Source organism: Silurus aristotelis (assembly GCF_946808225.1).
Source record: "Silurus aristotelis genome assembly, chromosome: 3".
NCBI lineage: Eukaryota > Metazoa > Chordata > Actinopteri > Siluriformes > Siluridae > Silurus > Silurus aristotelis.
In genome coordinates, this window is record NC_139576.1 from 8375098 (window position 1) to 8390545 (window position 15448).

The following is a 15448-nucleotide window of genomic DNA, read 5'->3' on the forward strand; positions in this document are numbered from 1 at the left end:
TATTATTGGTATTAATTGGTGTCTGTTGTAGAGTTTTGGGCTTTGTTGGTGGCTTTCATTGGTGTTTAGAAAGCAGTGTAGGTATTTGATGGTGAATATAGGTATTTGTTTATTGTTTGGTTTTTTTGTTTTTTTTATGAAGAATGTCAAAGTTGTGGTGAATACTGCTATTTTATACAGGTGGGTAATATTTGTATGTAATAGACACTGCTGTTGGTTGTTAAAGGAAGTTGGCATATAATAGGGAACTTCTTGCTGTTTGATATTCAATTCATATGGCAATATCAATATTTAATGTAACATTCCAGTGTTTTCGATGGCTGTTTGTATTGCATGGTATTCAGAAGCGAATACTGGTGTTTGCTGTTATGTTTCGGAAAATATTGATGCTCGAGTGATTTTAATGCTTACTGAGCTTCGAATATAAACAATTATAAATGTGTGCTTATTGTCTCAGGTGTTGACAAGCTTAAAGGTCCCAAAGCACAAAAGAAAATCTAGTTGCACACACAAGAGCACAACTGAAAACATGTTTAATTATTCAAAAGTAACTATTACATTATATAAGCAGGCCAAATGTGACGGAGGCTGTTGTTTTTCCGATAACGCTGAGCTAAATGGCAGTAAATGGCAAGACGGAGTCATAATCTTCATTTTAGATTTTAAATTGAATGATCAGCTTCTAAAGCAGGAAAACAGTTGCTAAGGGAAGAGGTACCAACCAGGTTAAAGCTCCTGGCTGCTTTGTGTTAATTACTATCTGTATACGAGCACAACTTGTGAATATACTGATGGTTTTTGGATTGTGTAATAGTGTTTATCCAGGAACTCAAATTCTTAGTAAATCTGCCCACTATATTGAACTGGGCAAGCCTGAAACTTCATGGGTTCAGAGTTGAGTTGGTAGCTTTTACTTCTCACAGTGAGTTGTTCATGTAAACAAGCCAGCCTGCAGTGCTGAGCAAAGTCATGCTGAGCATTCTTTTAGTGGAAGATGGAAAGATCTTATTTCATGTTTGTTTTTTTCCGCCCATAATGCTGTCCTCGTTGATTTGATTTGTGAAATGGACCCTTGCAAAGTTTTTAGTTGTTTAACGAGTAACATTGAAAAATGTTGAGTCATACATTTTTGGACCTTTTCTTAAATGATTTCATTCTGTTTTAAAATCCATTTTATGTCACAGACCAGTCATAAAATAACATTTCAGTGCATGTTCTTTTTCTTCTTTTGGCTTCTCCCATTAGGGGTCGCCACAGCAGATCATCCATCTCTAAACCCCCCTGTCCTCTACATCTGCCTCTTTCACTCCAACTACCTGCATGTCTTCCCTCACCACATCCATAAACCTCCTCCTTGGTCTTCCTCTTTTCCTCCTTCCTGGTGGTTTCATCCTCAGCATTCTCCTACTGATATACCCCATGTCCCTCCTCTGCACATGTCCAAACCATCTCAATCTCGCCTCCCTCACCTTGTCTCCAAAACGTCCTACATGCGCTGTCCGTAGTGACAAAATGTAAATTTGTGGTTGAGATTTATTTGAACACGTTTTGATCTTTCATCTACATAAAAATTCCAGCACAATTTTTTCTTTCTAGCACAAATCTAGCAAAAAAGTTGGTAGCTCAGTGGGTTATTCAGCAGACGATTAGGTGTTCAAGCTCCAGTATTGCTAAGATGCCATTCTTGGGGCCCTTTAGAAAGGCCCTTAACTCTTTGTGTTTTAGAGGTGCTGTAAAAAAACACCCCTTTCAGTTTTAATTAAGATATAGTGCAGTGTATTGAATGAATGTCTTAATGATTTACTGCTAGCCTCCGCCTACTTTATTTCTCTGTGGTAAGCAACAGTGATATATGTGACCTTCCCTGAGTCTTAAAGAGAGCTTCGGTTCTACAAATGACTCCTTTACCTCCAGTCTTCTGTATAACAACTGAAGGCTTGAGCACTATTCAGCGGGTTTTTCTTGCAAGGCCCTTTGGCGGGGTGGTTGCTAGGAGATGAATAGAAAGAGGCTAAATGAGTCCTTGCGGAAATATTTTTGTCTCTCTAGGAAGAAAGGGTTAACTCCGCTGGGTTAGCAAAGATCTGATGAAACATTTTCAGGCACAGCTCAGCGTGCTTAAATGAGCTTCGTACTGCATATTATGTCTGCGTTCTGCTAGAATGAAGGACGTCTATAGGTTGAGTTTAAAGTACAATACATGGGAAAACAAAGTGAAAAAAAAAATAATTCAATGCTACAATCTGTATTTGTACCATCTATCTTTTTTACATGAAGAAGCTGAGGGTGGATGCAAATGCAGACTTTTTTAATAACGCTGTGTAACGCTCTGAATACAAAGATCTCTGTCTTTATTGTGCTTTAGGCATTGGAATCTATATCTGTATATATCTGTATAGTGTTCCAAAGATACACAAATTTGTGTGGTCCTGTCAAGCAGACAAAAAGATGAATGATGAATAGGACATGCGGCTTTGCAGGGTTACACGAGGTACAGCTGTTATCACTTAGGGTGTACTTAATTTTGTTTTGTGTTTTCTTTTCAAGTGCTTGTGCATCCTGTGCTACTTCCATCCACACACACGCTCTGATTTGCTAAACTTGTAGGTTACAGTCTTCTTTATTGCGTTTAATATAAAATGCTCCCATTGCCGTGCGTTTAACATAAAATGTTCCCATGCCAAGGATGACTTTGGATGCACACTTTTACCTGCGGCTGGTTGACCTTGTACTGTCCGCCATTCATGCTAACTGGTTACTTGAGCAGCCCAACTAATCGGTAACGGCATTCATTTCATTATTGATTGTTATCGATATTTTTTCGATTAGTTGTTGTCTTTTAGAATAACTGACTTTTATTTTAATATATTTTTGTCCATAAATATTTATTAAATCATTCCCAATAGTCTATTCACTTTATTATGTAGTGTTTCTCATAGTGTAGGTTCAGATTGGAGTTTCTATTCAATCAGATTTCAGCTGTCACACAACCTGTTGCTGGGGTCAAAGTATCAACCTGCTCTAAATCCTTCAGAGTCTGCACCTTTAGCTACAATGGTGTTAGTAAAGTCAGGTAGTGATGTAGGTGAGGTGAGGAGGTCTGGGGTGCAGTCAGTGTTTACATTCATCCCAAAGGTGTTGAGTAGGGTTGAGGTCAGGGCTCTATAGCAGGCCACTTCATGTCTCTTTAAGCTTTACTAATTAGATTGTGATTTGGTTACTCTGAGGCCTGCTCATCATGTCAGCATTATGATTGGATGGTCAGCTAGTTAGAGCTCACAAACTGCATCTGTAGCAATTTGAACAAACTCAAATTTATTCATGTGGATTCAATAGCGTTTTCTTTTTTAATTCCACAAGACTGGCAAAGGAGGAAAAAATGTATTTGGTTGCGGATAGACTTACAAGGACATTTACAAGAGGGACTTGAAAAGAAAGAAATGAAAAGGTGGACATCATGAGGAAAGGTCAAACAAAACCTTTCATTTATTAATATACTTTTGCATTTTCTATCCCCTTGAATTTGCACAAAAACTCAACAATATGCCTTCATTTCAAATCTCCAGGAAAACTGTGATGGATAAAAAAAAAACACTTAAATGCACGGAAAACTTGGGGTTATTTTATAAGTATAATGATGCGTTTGCTAGAGTTGATGTATGTGGCTGCAGTTAAAGGAGACTTGTGTTCATTTGGTTTCTCGCTTTAGCAATGCCTGTGTGTGATGCGGCGCTCTGTTATACTGCGTTTCTCTACATTATTGATGGTTTCTGTAGCCGTTGTGTCATAATTAAGAGATATTAAGAGGTGAATTGATTCAGGTAGAACACCACTAAAGGCCTTGGCGTGAAATGCACTGCCCAACACTGAGTACTAGCATATAGATAACAATCCATAGACCCGGACCTGCATCTGAAAAGTACTGTTACCTATTTTTAGGTAGTGGGTATTGAGCGTTTTGCAATGAACATTGTCACAAAGCAGCTTTAAAGATAGATTAGGATTAGGCCCCCTATAGGTGTATACAAGTGGTCCCCTGGTGGTCTAGTGGTTAAGATGCAGCGCTCTCACTGTTGCGACCCGGGTTCGATCCCCGGTCAGGGAACCATCCCCAGCCACTCTCAGTGCCGGTCCCAAGCCCGGATAAATTGGGGAGGGTTGCGTTAGGAAGGGCATCCAGCGTAAAACATGTGCCAAATCAAAAAAACGTGCGGAGGATCCGCTGTGGCGACCCCTAACGGGAGAAGCCGAAAGAAAGTTATAGGTGTATACAAGTATATATATTTTTTCTTAGCCTGTAATGCTGTAATTGTATATTGGTATATGAAACCTATTTCTTCAACATATTTTGTTGGTATGACACTTTAACCGTTATTTATAAAGGTGTGACACAATTTAGAGTGTCTCACATTATATCGCTCTGTTTTCTTTTCCATAAATGATCGTGCCTCATCGCGGTCCGTAAACATAAAACGTGGCAACCTGTGGTTTCCATTTCTTCTGTGGAATTGCATAACAGTCCCCGCCGCGTGACTCATCGTATTGTAAAAGGTGAAGGAAATAAATGCAGAGGATCGAGGAACCGTCTTGACCTTGCGTGCCCTGTCATTTGCGGTCTCAGCCAAAGAATGTTTGAGATGTTTCAGTGGCCCGTAGCAGCGCTTATCCTCATGTTGCCTCAGGAAGCTGACCACAGTCTCGGCTGCTTCTGCTCCCAGTGATGTCATTTTTCTGCGGTGGGTTTAGTGCTCATTCTGTGTGTGTGTGGGTGAGTTTACGCCCTATCTTTAGCCACTTCATGGTTTTTCGGATTTGCCTGGTCAGTCTGGTTTAGCCATTATGTCTTGTTTTCTGTCTATTTTGAATTGCCATTTCCCAAATGTCTGTGGTTATACATTGTATTCCGAATACCTTAAGGGGTGAAGATAGAATATATCTATATATTTATACCAGTGTACAGTGTAAGATGCTTATATAAGTTATATCGTATCTGTTTTAAGAGCTAACTAATGCCCATGCATTTTGCTAGCAGTCAAGAGTTAACACCTACAGTAGGTAACGCAACAGTCTCAGTAGAGCACTAAAGCCTGACAAAAAGCATTTAAAGAGTACACGTTAAACACTTCAGCTTATTATATTTGTATCCCTGCATAGCAGTTCTTAGTGTTGTGTGCCAGACCCACACATGGAGATGTAAATTCTATGCATTCGGGTGAAGTGTTAGTTCTAGATTATTCTCATATAGCAGTTTGTGTAGCCAAATCATTATCAGAATCAGAATCAGGTTTGTTGGCCAAGTGTTTTGACACACACAAGAAATTTGGTTCCAGCTGTTGGTGACTTAAAAGTACAGACATAAATTAAACTATACATTTAGCTTAGACTATACAAGACAATACAGACTATATGAGACTATACAGACAATACATAATATACAGAGTATATGACAGGTCATTAATGTGATTATCCAGTCAAGAAGCTTTTATTGTCATTTCTACCATATATAGCTGACGCAGTCAAGTCAAGTCAAGTCAAGTTTATTTCTATAGCGCTTTTCACAACAGACATTGTCTCAAAGCAGCTTTACAGAAATCAACAGTTAAGGTGAACGGTGTGCGTTTATCCCTGATGAGCAGCCGTGGCGACTGTGGCAAGGAAAAACTCCCTTAGATGTTATGAGGAAGAAACCTTGAGAGGAACCAGACTCAAAAGGGGAACCCATCCTCATTTGGGTGACATCAAGAGTTTGATGTCACCCAAATGAGTGACATCAAGAGTTTGATCATAAATCTTTCAACAATACAGAACACTGGAGAGTGAGAACTAACATGAGCACTGGAGTATAAGATTATAAATAATGTTCTTTCTACAGTCTTATACAGTCTTTATGGTTATAAAACTAGGAGCTACTGAGCTCAACATTTGTGATCATCACAGATCCAGAGCCTTTAAACACTCCAGGAGGTCCAATGTACACGCAGTACACAGCAAAATGAGACAAATAAAACAACAAAGAGCTACATCATACAACATGGAGCTACATTACAGAACACAGAGCTGAGAATGTCCTCGCCACATAAAGTGCATCGTGTGCAAACAGCGCAGACAAAAGACAGCGCAAACAGACAACACAGGACAGTGTACGACAGATACACAAAGCACGAAATAGCGGCGTCAGTAAGCCTACTGTTTACCGTGTTATTATACCACAAATATAATGTGTTATACTGTACAATGTGCAAAAGAGAACTGTATAAAAGAGAGTACTTGTAAATAAACACAAAATGTAAACACACAATAATGGGATAAAGACACCTATTGTTGATCTGAGATCTTCCTGACATTCTTTCAAGTCTAGTAAACAGGTGCAAGAGCTTTAAAACGAGGGCCAGCAAACACAATTCAAATATTCAGTAGTAATCCAGGTAACGGATACAACAAAATAAGGGAGGTACAATAAGTCCTAAGGGTAAGCCAAGACTGAAAAAGAAAACAAAACAAAGCAACTGTTGAGTAATAACAAGCTTTTGCATTTACTTAAAGGGAATGGCAAGACTTTGCAATTAATGATTCCGTTTGAAATCAGGAAGCAACCAGGATGTGAATGGTAAAAGGATTTTCTATTGAAAGTGATCGCTGCTGCTAAGAAGAAATGTGAAAATATACCGTTAAATTAATCATTCATTCGGCTTTTTTCTTTCGGTGACCATCGTAAAGGTCAGTGTGGATCCGGAGTCCGTCCTGGGTGTACCATGTGCAAGGCAGGAATGTATTTGTAGGGTGGGGGGGAGGGCTTCATGAACATGGGAAGAATATGGAAACATCCTAATAGCCTAAAAAACTCTGATTCAATCTGGAGACAAAAAAAATCGAATTAATTTTTATATCATAATTATTCCGCCACCTCGGTTTGGCTGTTAACAGACATTCAATTCAGTTGAATTTGTATAGTGTTTTTAACAATGGACAATTTCTCAAAGCAGCTTGACAGAAAAAATAGATTACAAATATATATTTCATATTTATAAATTATTCTCGAAGTTGATCCCTTATGAGCGAGCCAGAGGCGACTGTGGCAAACTCCATGAGAGTATTAGGAAGAAACCTTGTGAGGAACCAAAAGGAACCCATCCTCATCTGGGTGATACCAAAAGCCCACTTACATATCATTATTGAGGTTATGAACTGTTCAGTGATGGAGACTCAAATGTACATTTTCTCTATCCAGTACAGTATATACTGTACACCATATCGCCGAAGGTTTGCGGACACCATGTCGTAAGTATAACGTGCTTTTTGAGCATCGCATTCCATATTTACTCCCAATTTGCTCTTACAGTTCCTTCAACTCTTCTGGAAAGATCTTCCAGATCTTGGAGTGTGCTTGTGGACATTTGAGTTTATCAGCCACTAGGGTGTTAGTAAAAGCAGGTACTGGTGTAGGTGAGGTGAGGAAGCCTGGGGTGCAGTCAGCGTTCCAATTTATCCCAAAGGTTTTCGGAGGTTGAGGTCATAGCTCTACAGCAAGCCATTCATCTTCTTCTCCAAATCATTTAAACCATATTTTGTCATATTGGAACAGGTTTGGGTTTCCAAAGTTCAACCTAACCCAAAATATTATTTTACACATCCCAAGACATCTTATACAATTGTGTGCCTCCAGGCAACATTTTGGAACAAATGTGAGTGTATATTCTCTGATAAGTATACAGGAAGACTTCACCACATGAACAGGGTCATGCACTGTGGAATCTTGGGTGAGAACCTCTTGGCCTCAGCCAGAACACTGAAGATGGGTCATGGTTGGGTCTTTCAGCATAACAATGACCAGAAACATACGACCAAGGCAAAATTTGATGATCTTGTAGCTCATTCCAGCCTTGTGCAGGTCTACAATCTTCTCCCTGACGTCCTTTGACAGCTCTTTGGTTTTTCCCATGGTGGTGGTGATGTTTGAATGGAAGAGGGTGATTCTGTGACTGGTGTCTTTTATACACATAATGAGTTGATATTAGGAGTTCTTTCTGAAAGGAATAGGACTAATTTGGGTGTGTGGTGGTCAGGATTCTTGCTGGTCTGTACGGGATCAAATTCTTATTTCACTCAATCAAATGCAAATGTATTTTTTTAATATTTGATGCACTTTTTCTAGGTCCCTATTTAAATATACACCAATCTGCGGTGAACAAAAACTTATCAATTTCTAATCAGATGTCTTATAATCAGATGCCATTCCATTCTAATTAAATGTAATGAACTTTTGTTTCAGCATGCATCTATTTTACTATTGCATTAGAAATATTTCTTACACGATGAGCTACAGATATTTCGAATATAAACACAAAGTCATTCCAGGTTTTTGTCAGCAACATGCTCAGGCTTGTGATAAATAAATCGTCAGGATTCTTTATAAGTTTATACATGGGTTTGTGTAAAGCAGTAAATTCATGCCAAATGAAGCTCGTATGTGCAGTAAATTACAATTTTGATAGGAAAATCGATACAGGTGTGGAAAGGGAGGAATGTATATGCTTGTGGAAAAATCCATAAAGTAAATGCACAAATACACCACAAATACTAGTTAACTAGAATCACTGAATTACGATTTATTATAATTTTTCATGAATATGTTTTAATCGGTTCCCAGTAGTCTATTCTTTGCATTTCTGAGCTTTTCTCCCAGTTGCTCTGCTTCTGGTGTGTTTGTTTGAGTTTCTGTTAAATCATATTTCAACAATCGTGTGTTGCCAGGGTGAAAGAACTCTGCCATGAGGCCTTCAGAATGAACAGTGTGGGCATCTGTAGCTTTGAATACATTAAGCTTTTTTTATGAAACATTTATTCTTTTGTGTTTTTATTTCTTGTGGAATTTGCAGAAAAACACACAATTTGCCTTCATTTCAAATCACCAGGGAAACCGTTATCTCGTGTTTTTCGTGGTCGGAGAACTCAAAAAGTATTACAAAAATCCACAAAAATCCCGGCATCCTTTTATTACACTTGAAATGACTAGAGGTTATGCAGTTTCTGCAATGAAAGGAGACTTGTGTTCGTCTGGTTTCTTCTTTTAGTGAATTTATTCTCGTTGTATAAGATACCTGTCTGTGATCCTGTGCTCTTTTATACTGCTGTGCCATCATAATGGTGGCAGTAATAAGTGGATGGATTCAGGTAGCACAAATATCATGGGCTCATTTTCCAGAAATCTGTTGAAATGCTGCTTATTATGTAGAGCAGTGGTCCCCAACCTCCAGGCCGCGGACCGGCACCGGTCCGTGGGTCAATTGGTACCAGGCCGCACAGAAAGAATACATAACTTACATTATTTCCGTTTTATTTATTATCTGATTCTGAACGATGTTTTATTTTGGAAAATGACCAGATTCTCTCCGCCACATCTGTTTATGACTCACTCTTGATGCATGTCATGATGCCTCGGTCACATGTCTTACCTCCATCCGCTACCTTCTTAAAGACGCTGCTCCGGCCACTAACACATTATACATTACCGCTAAATTCAAACCCCCAAGTGAGCAAAATGAACAAAAATCAACACAGTGGGTTCAAGTTTATTACTATATTTAGAAAATACCAGTTTTCATGTCATTCGTATAATTTTATTTCGTTGTATTTATCCACCACACCTTAAAGGCCGGTCCTTGAAAATATTGTCCGACATTAAACCGGTCCGTGGCGCAAAAAAGGTTGGGGACCGCTGCTGTACAGAATATGCTTTTAGGTTTATTAATGTGTTTGATTAGAATGCATTTTAGCTAATTTATGTGATTTTTTTTTTAGTCATGCATTGAAATAAAATGATCCAAATGCAAGTTTCTAAATTCTTTCTAAACAAATGTCAATTAATTATTTACTTCTACTTAATTGTATTTTTCTCTTTTAACAATGGACATTGTCCCAAAACAGAAATTAGGTAATTACAAATGTACATTTTAAATTCATATAAAATGTAATTCATAAAATTCATATAGAAAGTTTCTTCTTACACGTTCACTGAGATTTGAGTGTAGACATACTGTAAGCCATTGAAACAGAACTGCTTATATTAACTATACACCAAATCCATCTTCATGGTTCTTATGATGAATAAACATGGTAGCTCACTTTGTTACTCTTCATTACTAATAGGTAATTAATGCTAATGTTTGTTTAAGAACTTTATTTGTAAAGCTTTAACGCCGATGGAAGTAAATGTTTAAATAGAAAAGGAACGCGTTCCTCTATAAAGCAACGCACATGTAAAAGGAAAGATTTTTAAAGATAAGTGCTTTTAATTGGGGACTCTGTTTGTCTCTTGCGTCTTGCAGGTGTCGACCCGTCTCTACAGACCGAGCCCCGAATCACAGCATCCTCTCAGGTGGCTCCTCTCACTTCCAAACAGAATAAACCCCGAGCAGCCAACTCCCGGGACGAGCGTTTCAGATCTGGTACTCACTCACACACACACACACACACACACACACACACACACACACACACACACACACACACACATTTACTCCTGCCAACACACCCAGACACCCACCCAATACACACATTTACACACACAGGCAAACCCTTACAAACTCAGGCACTCATACACACACCTGCACCTACACACACACACACACACACACACACACACACACACACACACACACACACACACACACACTAACACACTCAGACAAACCCACACAAACTGAAGCACTCCTACATATGCCTACACACACATATACACCTATACACACACACACACACACACACACACACACACACACACACTTACATGCACATCCACACACCTTCTTACCCTCATATGTGCAAACACACACATTCACTCCCGCCAACACACACACACACACACACCCAGACACCCACCCAGTACACACACTGACACACACAAAAACATACACAATTACACACACAGGCAAACCCTCACAAACTCAGGCGCACTCATACACACACCTACACACACACACACACACACACACACACACACACACACACACACACACACAGGTATTCTGTACATACGCAAATACACAAACACATATACATACAGAACCTTCACATTTACGGTACTTGACAGATGCCCCCTATCTTAAGTGCTTTAAAGTCTCCATCAATAATTATTAGGACACAGACTAAGCATAACTTATACTGTTGGGGAAAACAAATAAAAAATGTATTCAAGAAGTGCTTTTTAAGATTTTTTTAGACTTAGTTGAATATACATTTAAGGCATTTTGGCAGACGCTCTTATTCAGAGCAACTTACAGCTGAGCAGGTGAGGTTCAGGACCGTCCTCAAGGGCCCCTAACCACTGAGCCACCACCTCCCCGTCTCCCTGCTAGTGTTCGGACATCAAGTAGAAGTTCATTCCTCCACTTCAGTGAACGAATAGAGAAGAGTCTGGAAGCTTGTATTTCTTTGTACTACATATAGATGGTGGGATCAGGATGGGAGGGATTATAGCGCAGTGCAGTGTGAGATAAGAAAAGTGCTAAGAGGTAGAGGGGTGCTGGTCTTTTATTATTTTTTTGGCATTGTAGTTGTTTTAAATCTGATGCCGGCCGCTTCAGGAAGCCAGTGGAGGAAGCGTAGCAGTGGGGTCGTGTTGGAGAACCTAGGAATTAAAAAAAAACAAGTCATCAGAGATAAACTGTCTTTCAGTTAACCTCAGTAAACTATATTTTTTTTGCAGTTTTTAATGAAACCATCTCAAACCTCATCAGATATCCATTCAACTCCTACATGTTTCGTATGAATGGTTTTTTTTTTGTTGTTTTCCATTGACATTTGCTGCTTTAGCTGTTAAAAGCCTGCTTCACCTCAAAATGCTGACATTGCTCATAATAAAGGCGAGGAATAAAAAGAACAGACACTGGTGCTTGTTAACACTTCATAAACGAGACCATGCTAACGGCAGACTTTCAGGCTTCGTGTGTATTATTAAATGGCGAGCTGTCTGCCAGAGCGAGCGCCGATAATGACGCCAAACCCACAAAAATTGTAGCTAATGTGACTTGACGGTTTTGTGTGTTTAGGATCGTAGATACTAGACATACAGCAGCTTTCACTGTCCTCTTTTACGGTCAGAGATGAAACGTGGCCACATTAAATATGGAAAATTTGCAGTGGCAGGCCACAAAGATACTTAACAAAGACTGGTGTGTGTGCTCTGCTTTTTGTGTGTGTGTCTGTGTGTGTGTGTGTGTGTGTGTGTGTGTGTGTGTGTGTGTGTGTGTGTGTGTGTGTGTGTGTGTGCAGACCTGCACACAGAAGCAGTACAAGCAGCTCTAGCAAAATACAAAGAGAGAAAAATGCCAATGCCCTCGAAGCGACGCTCTGTTCTCGTCCAGTCCTCTGTGGAAGCGTGCACACCGCCTGGTGAGTACAACCTACTTCTACTTATTTATTTACACACCTTAGATGGGATACAAGTCTATCACACACATATTCACACTCTCATTCACACTTAGGGGCACACCGGGAGGTTTAAGGAGCTGGGAGGTAACCAGAGAACCCAGTGGAAACCTATGAGTATGTACAGAATATGTGAAACTCCAAATAGGCAGTACTCTGTTTTTTCCTTTTTTTTGAAAGGTTCAATATGGACAAATCTAATTTCTAATACTTTAGCCAAGTTGTTTTTCCCAGACCTTTAAATATATAGTATGTATATATGACACTGTCACGCTCTTTCTTTTGTTGATTGATTGTAATGATTGTATTAACTAAAGTATTGAGGCACTTGAATTTATTTTCTTTTTAATTTTATTTGTCACAATTTACACCGAACAGACGTAACATTATGACCACCTGCCTAATATTGTGTTGGTCCCCTTTTGCTGCAAAAAACAGTTCTGACCCCTTTGAAGGATTAACAGCATGAACTTCTTTAACAGTTTGAGCTACAGTAACTCGTCTGTAGAATCAGACCACACGGTCCAGCCTTCGCTCCCTACGTGCATCAATGAGCCTCGGCCGCTCATGACCCTGTCGCCGGTATGTGCCACCATTGTTCCTTCCTTTGGACAACGTTTAATAGATACTGACCACAGACCAGAAACATCCTACAAGAGCTGCAGTTTTGGAGATGCTCTGACCCAGTCGTCTAGACATCACAATTTGGTGATGCCTCGTCAAACTCACTGAAATCCTTACGCTTGCCCATTTTTCCTGCTTTAAACACGTCAACTTTGAGGACAAAATGTACACATGCTGCCGAATAAATCACACACACTAACAGGGTCCATGATGAAGAGATAATCAGTGTTATTCACTTCACCGCTAATAAGGTTATAATGTCGTAATGTTATGTCTGGTCGGTGTACAGGTAGATATATACCGCATAAAACTTGCAGTAAAATGTAAACCAGAAACTCAGAAAATTGTGCATCAGATAAAAGGAACACGTGAGGAAATAGGAAAAAATTACCGTATTTTCCAGACAATAAGTCGCTAATTTTTTCCTACGATTTTTCCTGGATTTTTCCCGGTTTCACATACTTAATGCAAAAAACTGAACCCCATAACATTAGACCCATGAAATTGCGGAACGGGTTCAGGGGAACAAATAAAACTCTTTATATTAAATCAGATGCGCTCCCACTGAATCAGGCTGCACCACATCATAAATATGGAGGATGTTCCTCTGACGTTTGACCTGCCGCTCACTCGGACTGTCTACAGGAAATGCGAATCATTCGTCACGCTGAAAACAACCGGGCATGAAAAAACACACTTCACCTGTGTTCTGAGCTGCACGGCATCGGGAGAAAAGATTCACCGATGGTGATTTTTAAACGCAATTGTTGTGAAAGGAAGGAGGAAGACAGTGAACAATGACTTTCTTGGTAGGCTGCTGTTTAGATACAAGCTGTGTAACAGACACTGTCTCTCATTAAAGCCTGTGTAAAGTTCATTAGTTTCAGTGTAGACACCTGCGGCTTATAGACAGGTGCAACGTATTTATGTTCAAAATAGTCAGCTCCATGAACTTCTACCATACGTAGGTATAAGACTGTAGAAAGGACATTTCTCATAATCACACATTCCAGTGCTCATGTTAGTTCTCCAGTAATCACACAAATGAGGGTGAGTTCCCTTTTGAGTCTGGTTCCTCTCAAGGTTTCTTCGTCATAACATCTAAGGGAGTTTTTTCTTGCCAGAGTCGCCACGGCTGCTCATCAGGGGTACATGCACATCGCTCACCTTAACTTTTAAATTCTGTAAAGATGATATGAGACAATGTCTGTTGTGAAAAGCGCTGTAGAAACAAACTTGACTTGACAAAGGTTGAACTGGAAGATCTTGAGTGGCCTGCTATAGAGCTCTGACCTCAACCCTATTGACCACCTTTGGAATGAATTGGAACACTTCACTACTGAATATGAAATGGGATGTTCGAAAGGCACATACAGATTTTATGGTCAGGTATCCATATAGTTTACGTGCTATTGGATTTTCTTTTTCTTTCAAAAATAAACATTATTATTATTTTGCTTCCTTCCATTCTACTTATTAATTTTGTGTTAACAGCAGATGTTAATTACAGTTCATGGCAATAAAAAAAGCAATTAGAATTTGTGTGTGTGTGTGTGAAAGAGCAAGGGAGTGTGTGAGTAAGTGTTGAGCACTTTTTGCTTCATAACATGCATCATCGCATATTTCACTCTGCTGCTCGCAGCCTCGCTCCTGTTTGTACTCGGAGGAGAGCCCTTGGGTTCTAATCTGTATTCATATCCCAACACACACCCACAGTGTACCCAGAACTTAAAGCGAAATCATCCTCCTCACGCTGTAAACTCCCTACCTTGAATATCAGCAGTCTGTAGGAGACTCAGATCTCCTCCTGCTTTCTCCATCTTGCAGACTAATTGCTCCACTCGGGACAAGACTGCTGTGGGAGAGCAGAAGGTTCAGCTTAAGAAACACTACTCAGGACAGGAACCAGTTCCGAACAAAAATCTGTTTATTAGTGAGTTCGGCGATCTATTCACACGCTCATGTGCACACACACACAGCTCGCAGGCACACACACTTCCTCACACCTTACCCTCACTCCTCTCACTGCAAGAGAGAACATTCATTAATCAAAATCTCCCCCAGGTGTGTCATTCCTACACTTTTCTGCTCTCGGCCACGCCCCCGCTGCCACTAATGCATTTTCAGATGACCTCCGTGGTTACAGCTCAGACGCCCAATAATAATTCGACTGCAAAAAGAGCGTATGAATTTTTAATAAATAATGATCTCTCTTTTTTTCTTTTGGATCCGGATTCTCGCACTCACAGCCCACACTTGTTATGTAACCCTGCCTATAGAAAGTATTGCATACTCTTGCTGACTTTATGGACCTCTGTATGGTATCTGGAGCTCGGTGTTCGATGTCTCTTTAATTCATCACGTGCTAAATGATTCCCAAGGGCTGATCAGTTTACCC

General features: G+C 39.7%; 1 protein-coding gene across 6 annotated transcripts in view; it reads left to right on the top strand.

The window, feature by feature from the left end:
* The window catches only part of dip2a (disco-interacting protein 2 homolog A), a 149690-nt gene that overhangs the window by 66833 nt on the left and 67409 nt on the right, over positions 1 to 15448 (top strand). For all 6 annotated transcript variants that reach the window (XR_014532728.1, XR_014532729.1, XM_083536889.1 and 3 more), the window contains exons 3-4: positions 10326 to 10445; positions 12271 to 12390. Coding sequence is in view for 4 of the 6 variants with exons in the window: in XM_083536889.1 (XP_083393015.1) it covers positions 10326 to 10445; positions 12271 to 12390 (240 nt within the window). In the remaining 2 variants the exon portion in view is untranslated. The remainder of the gene's footprint in view (positions 1 to 10325; positions 10446 to 12270; positions 12391 to 15448) is intronic.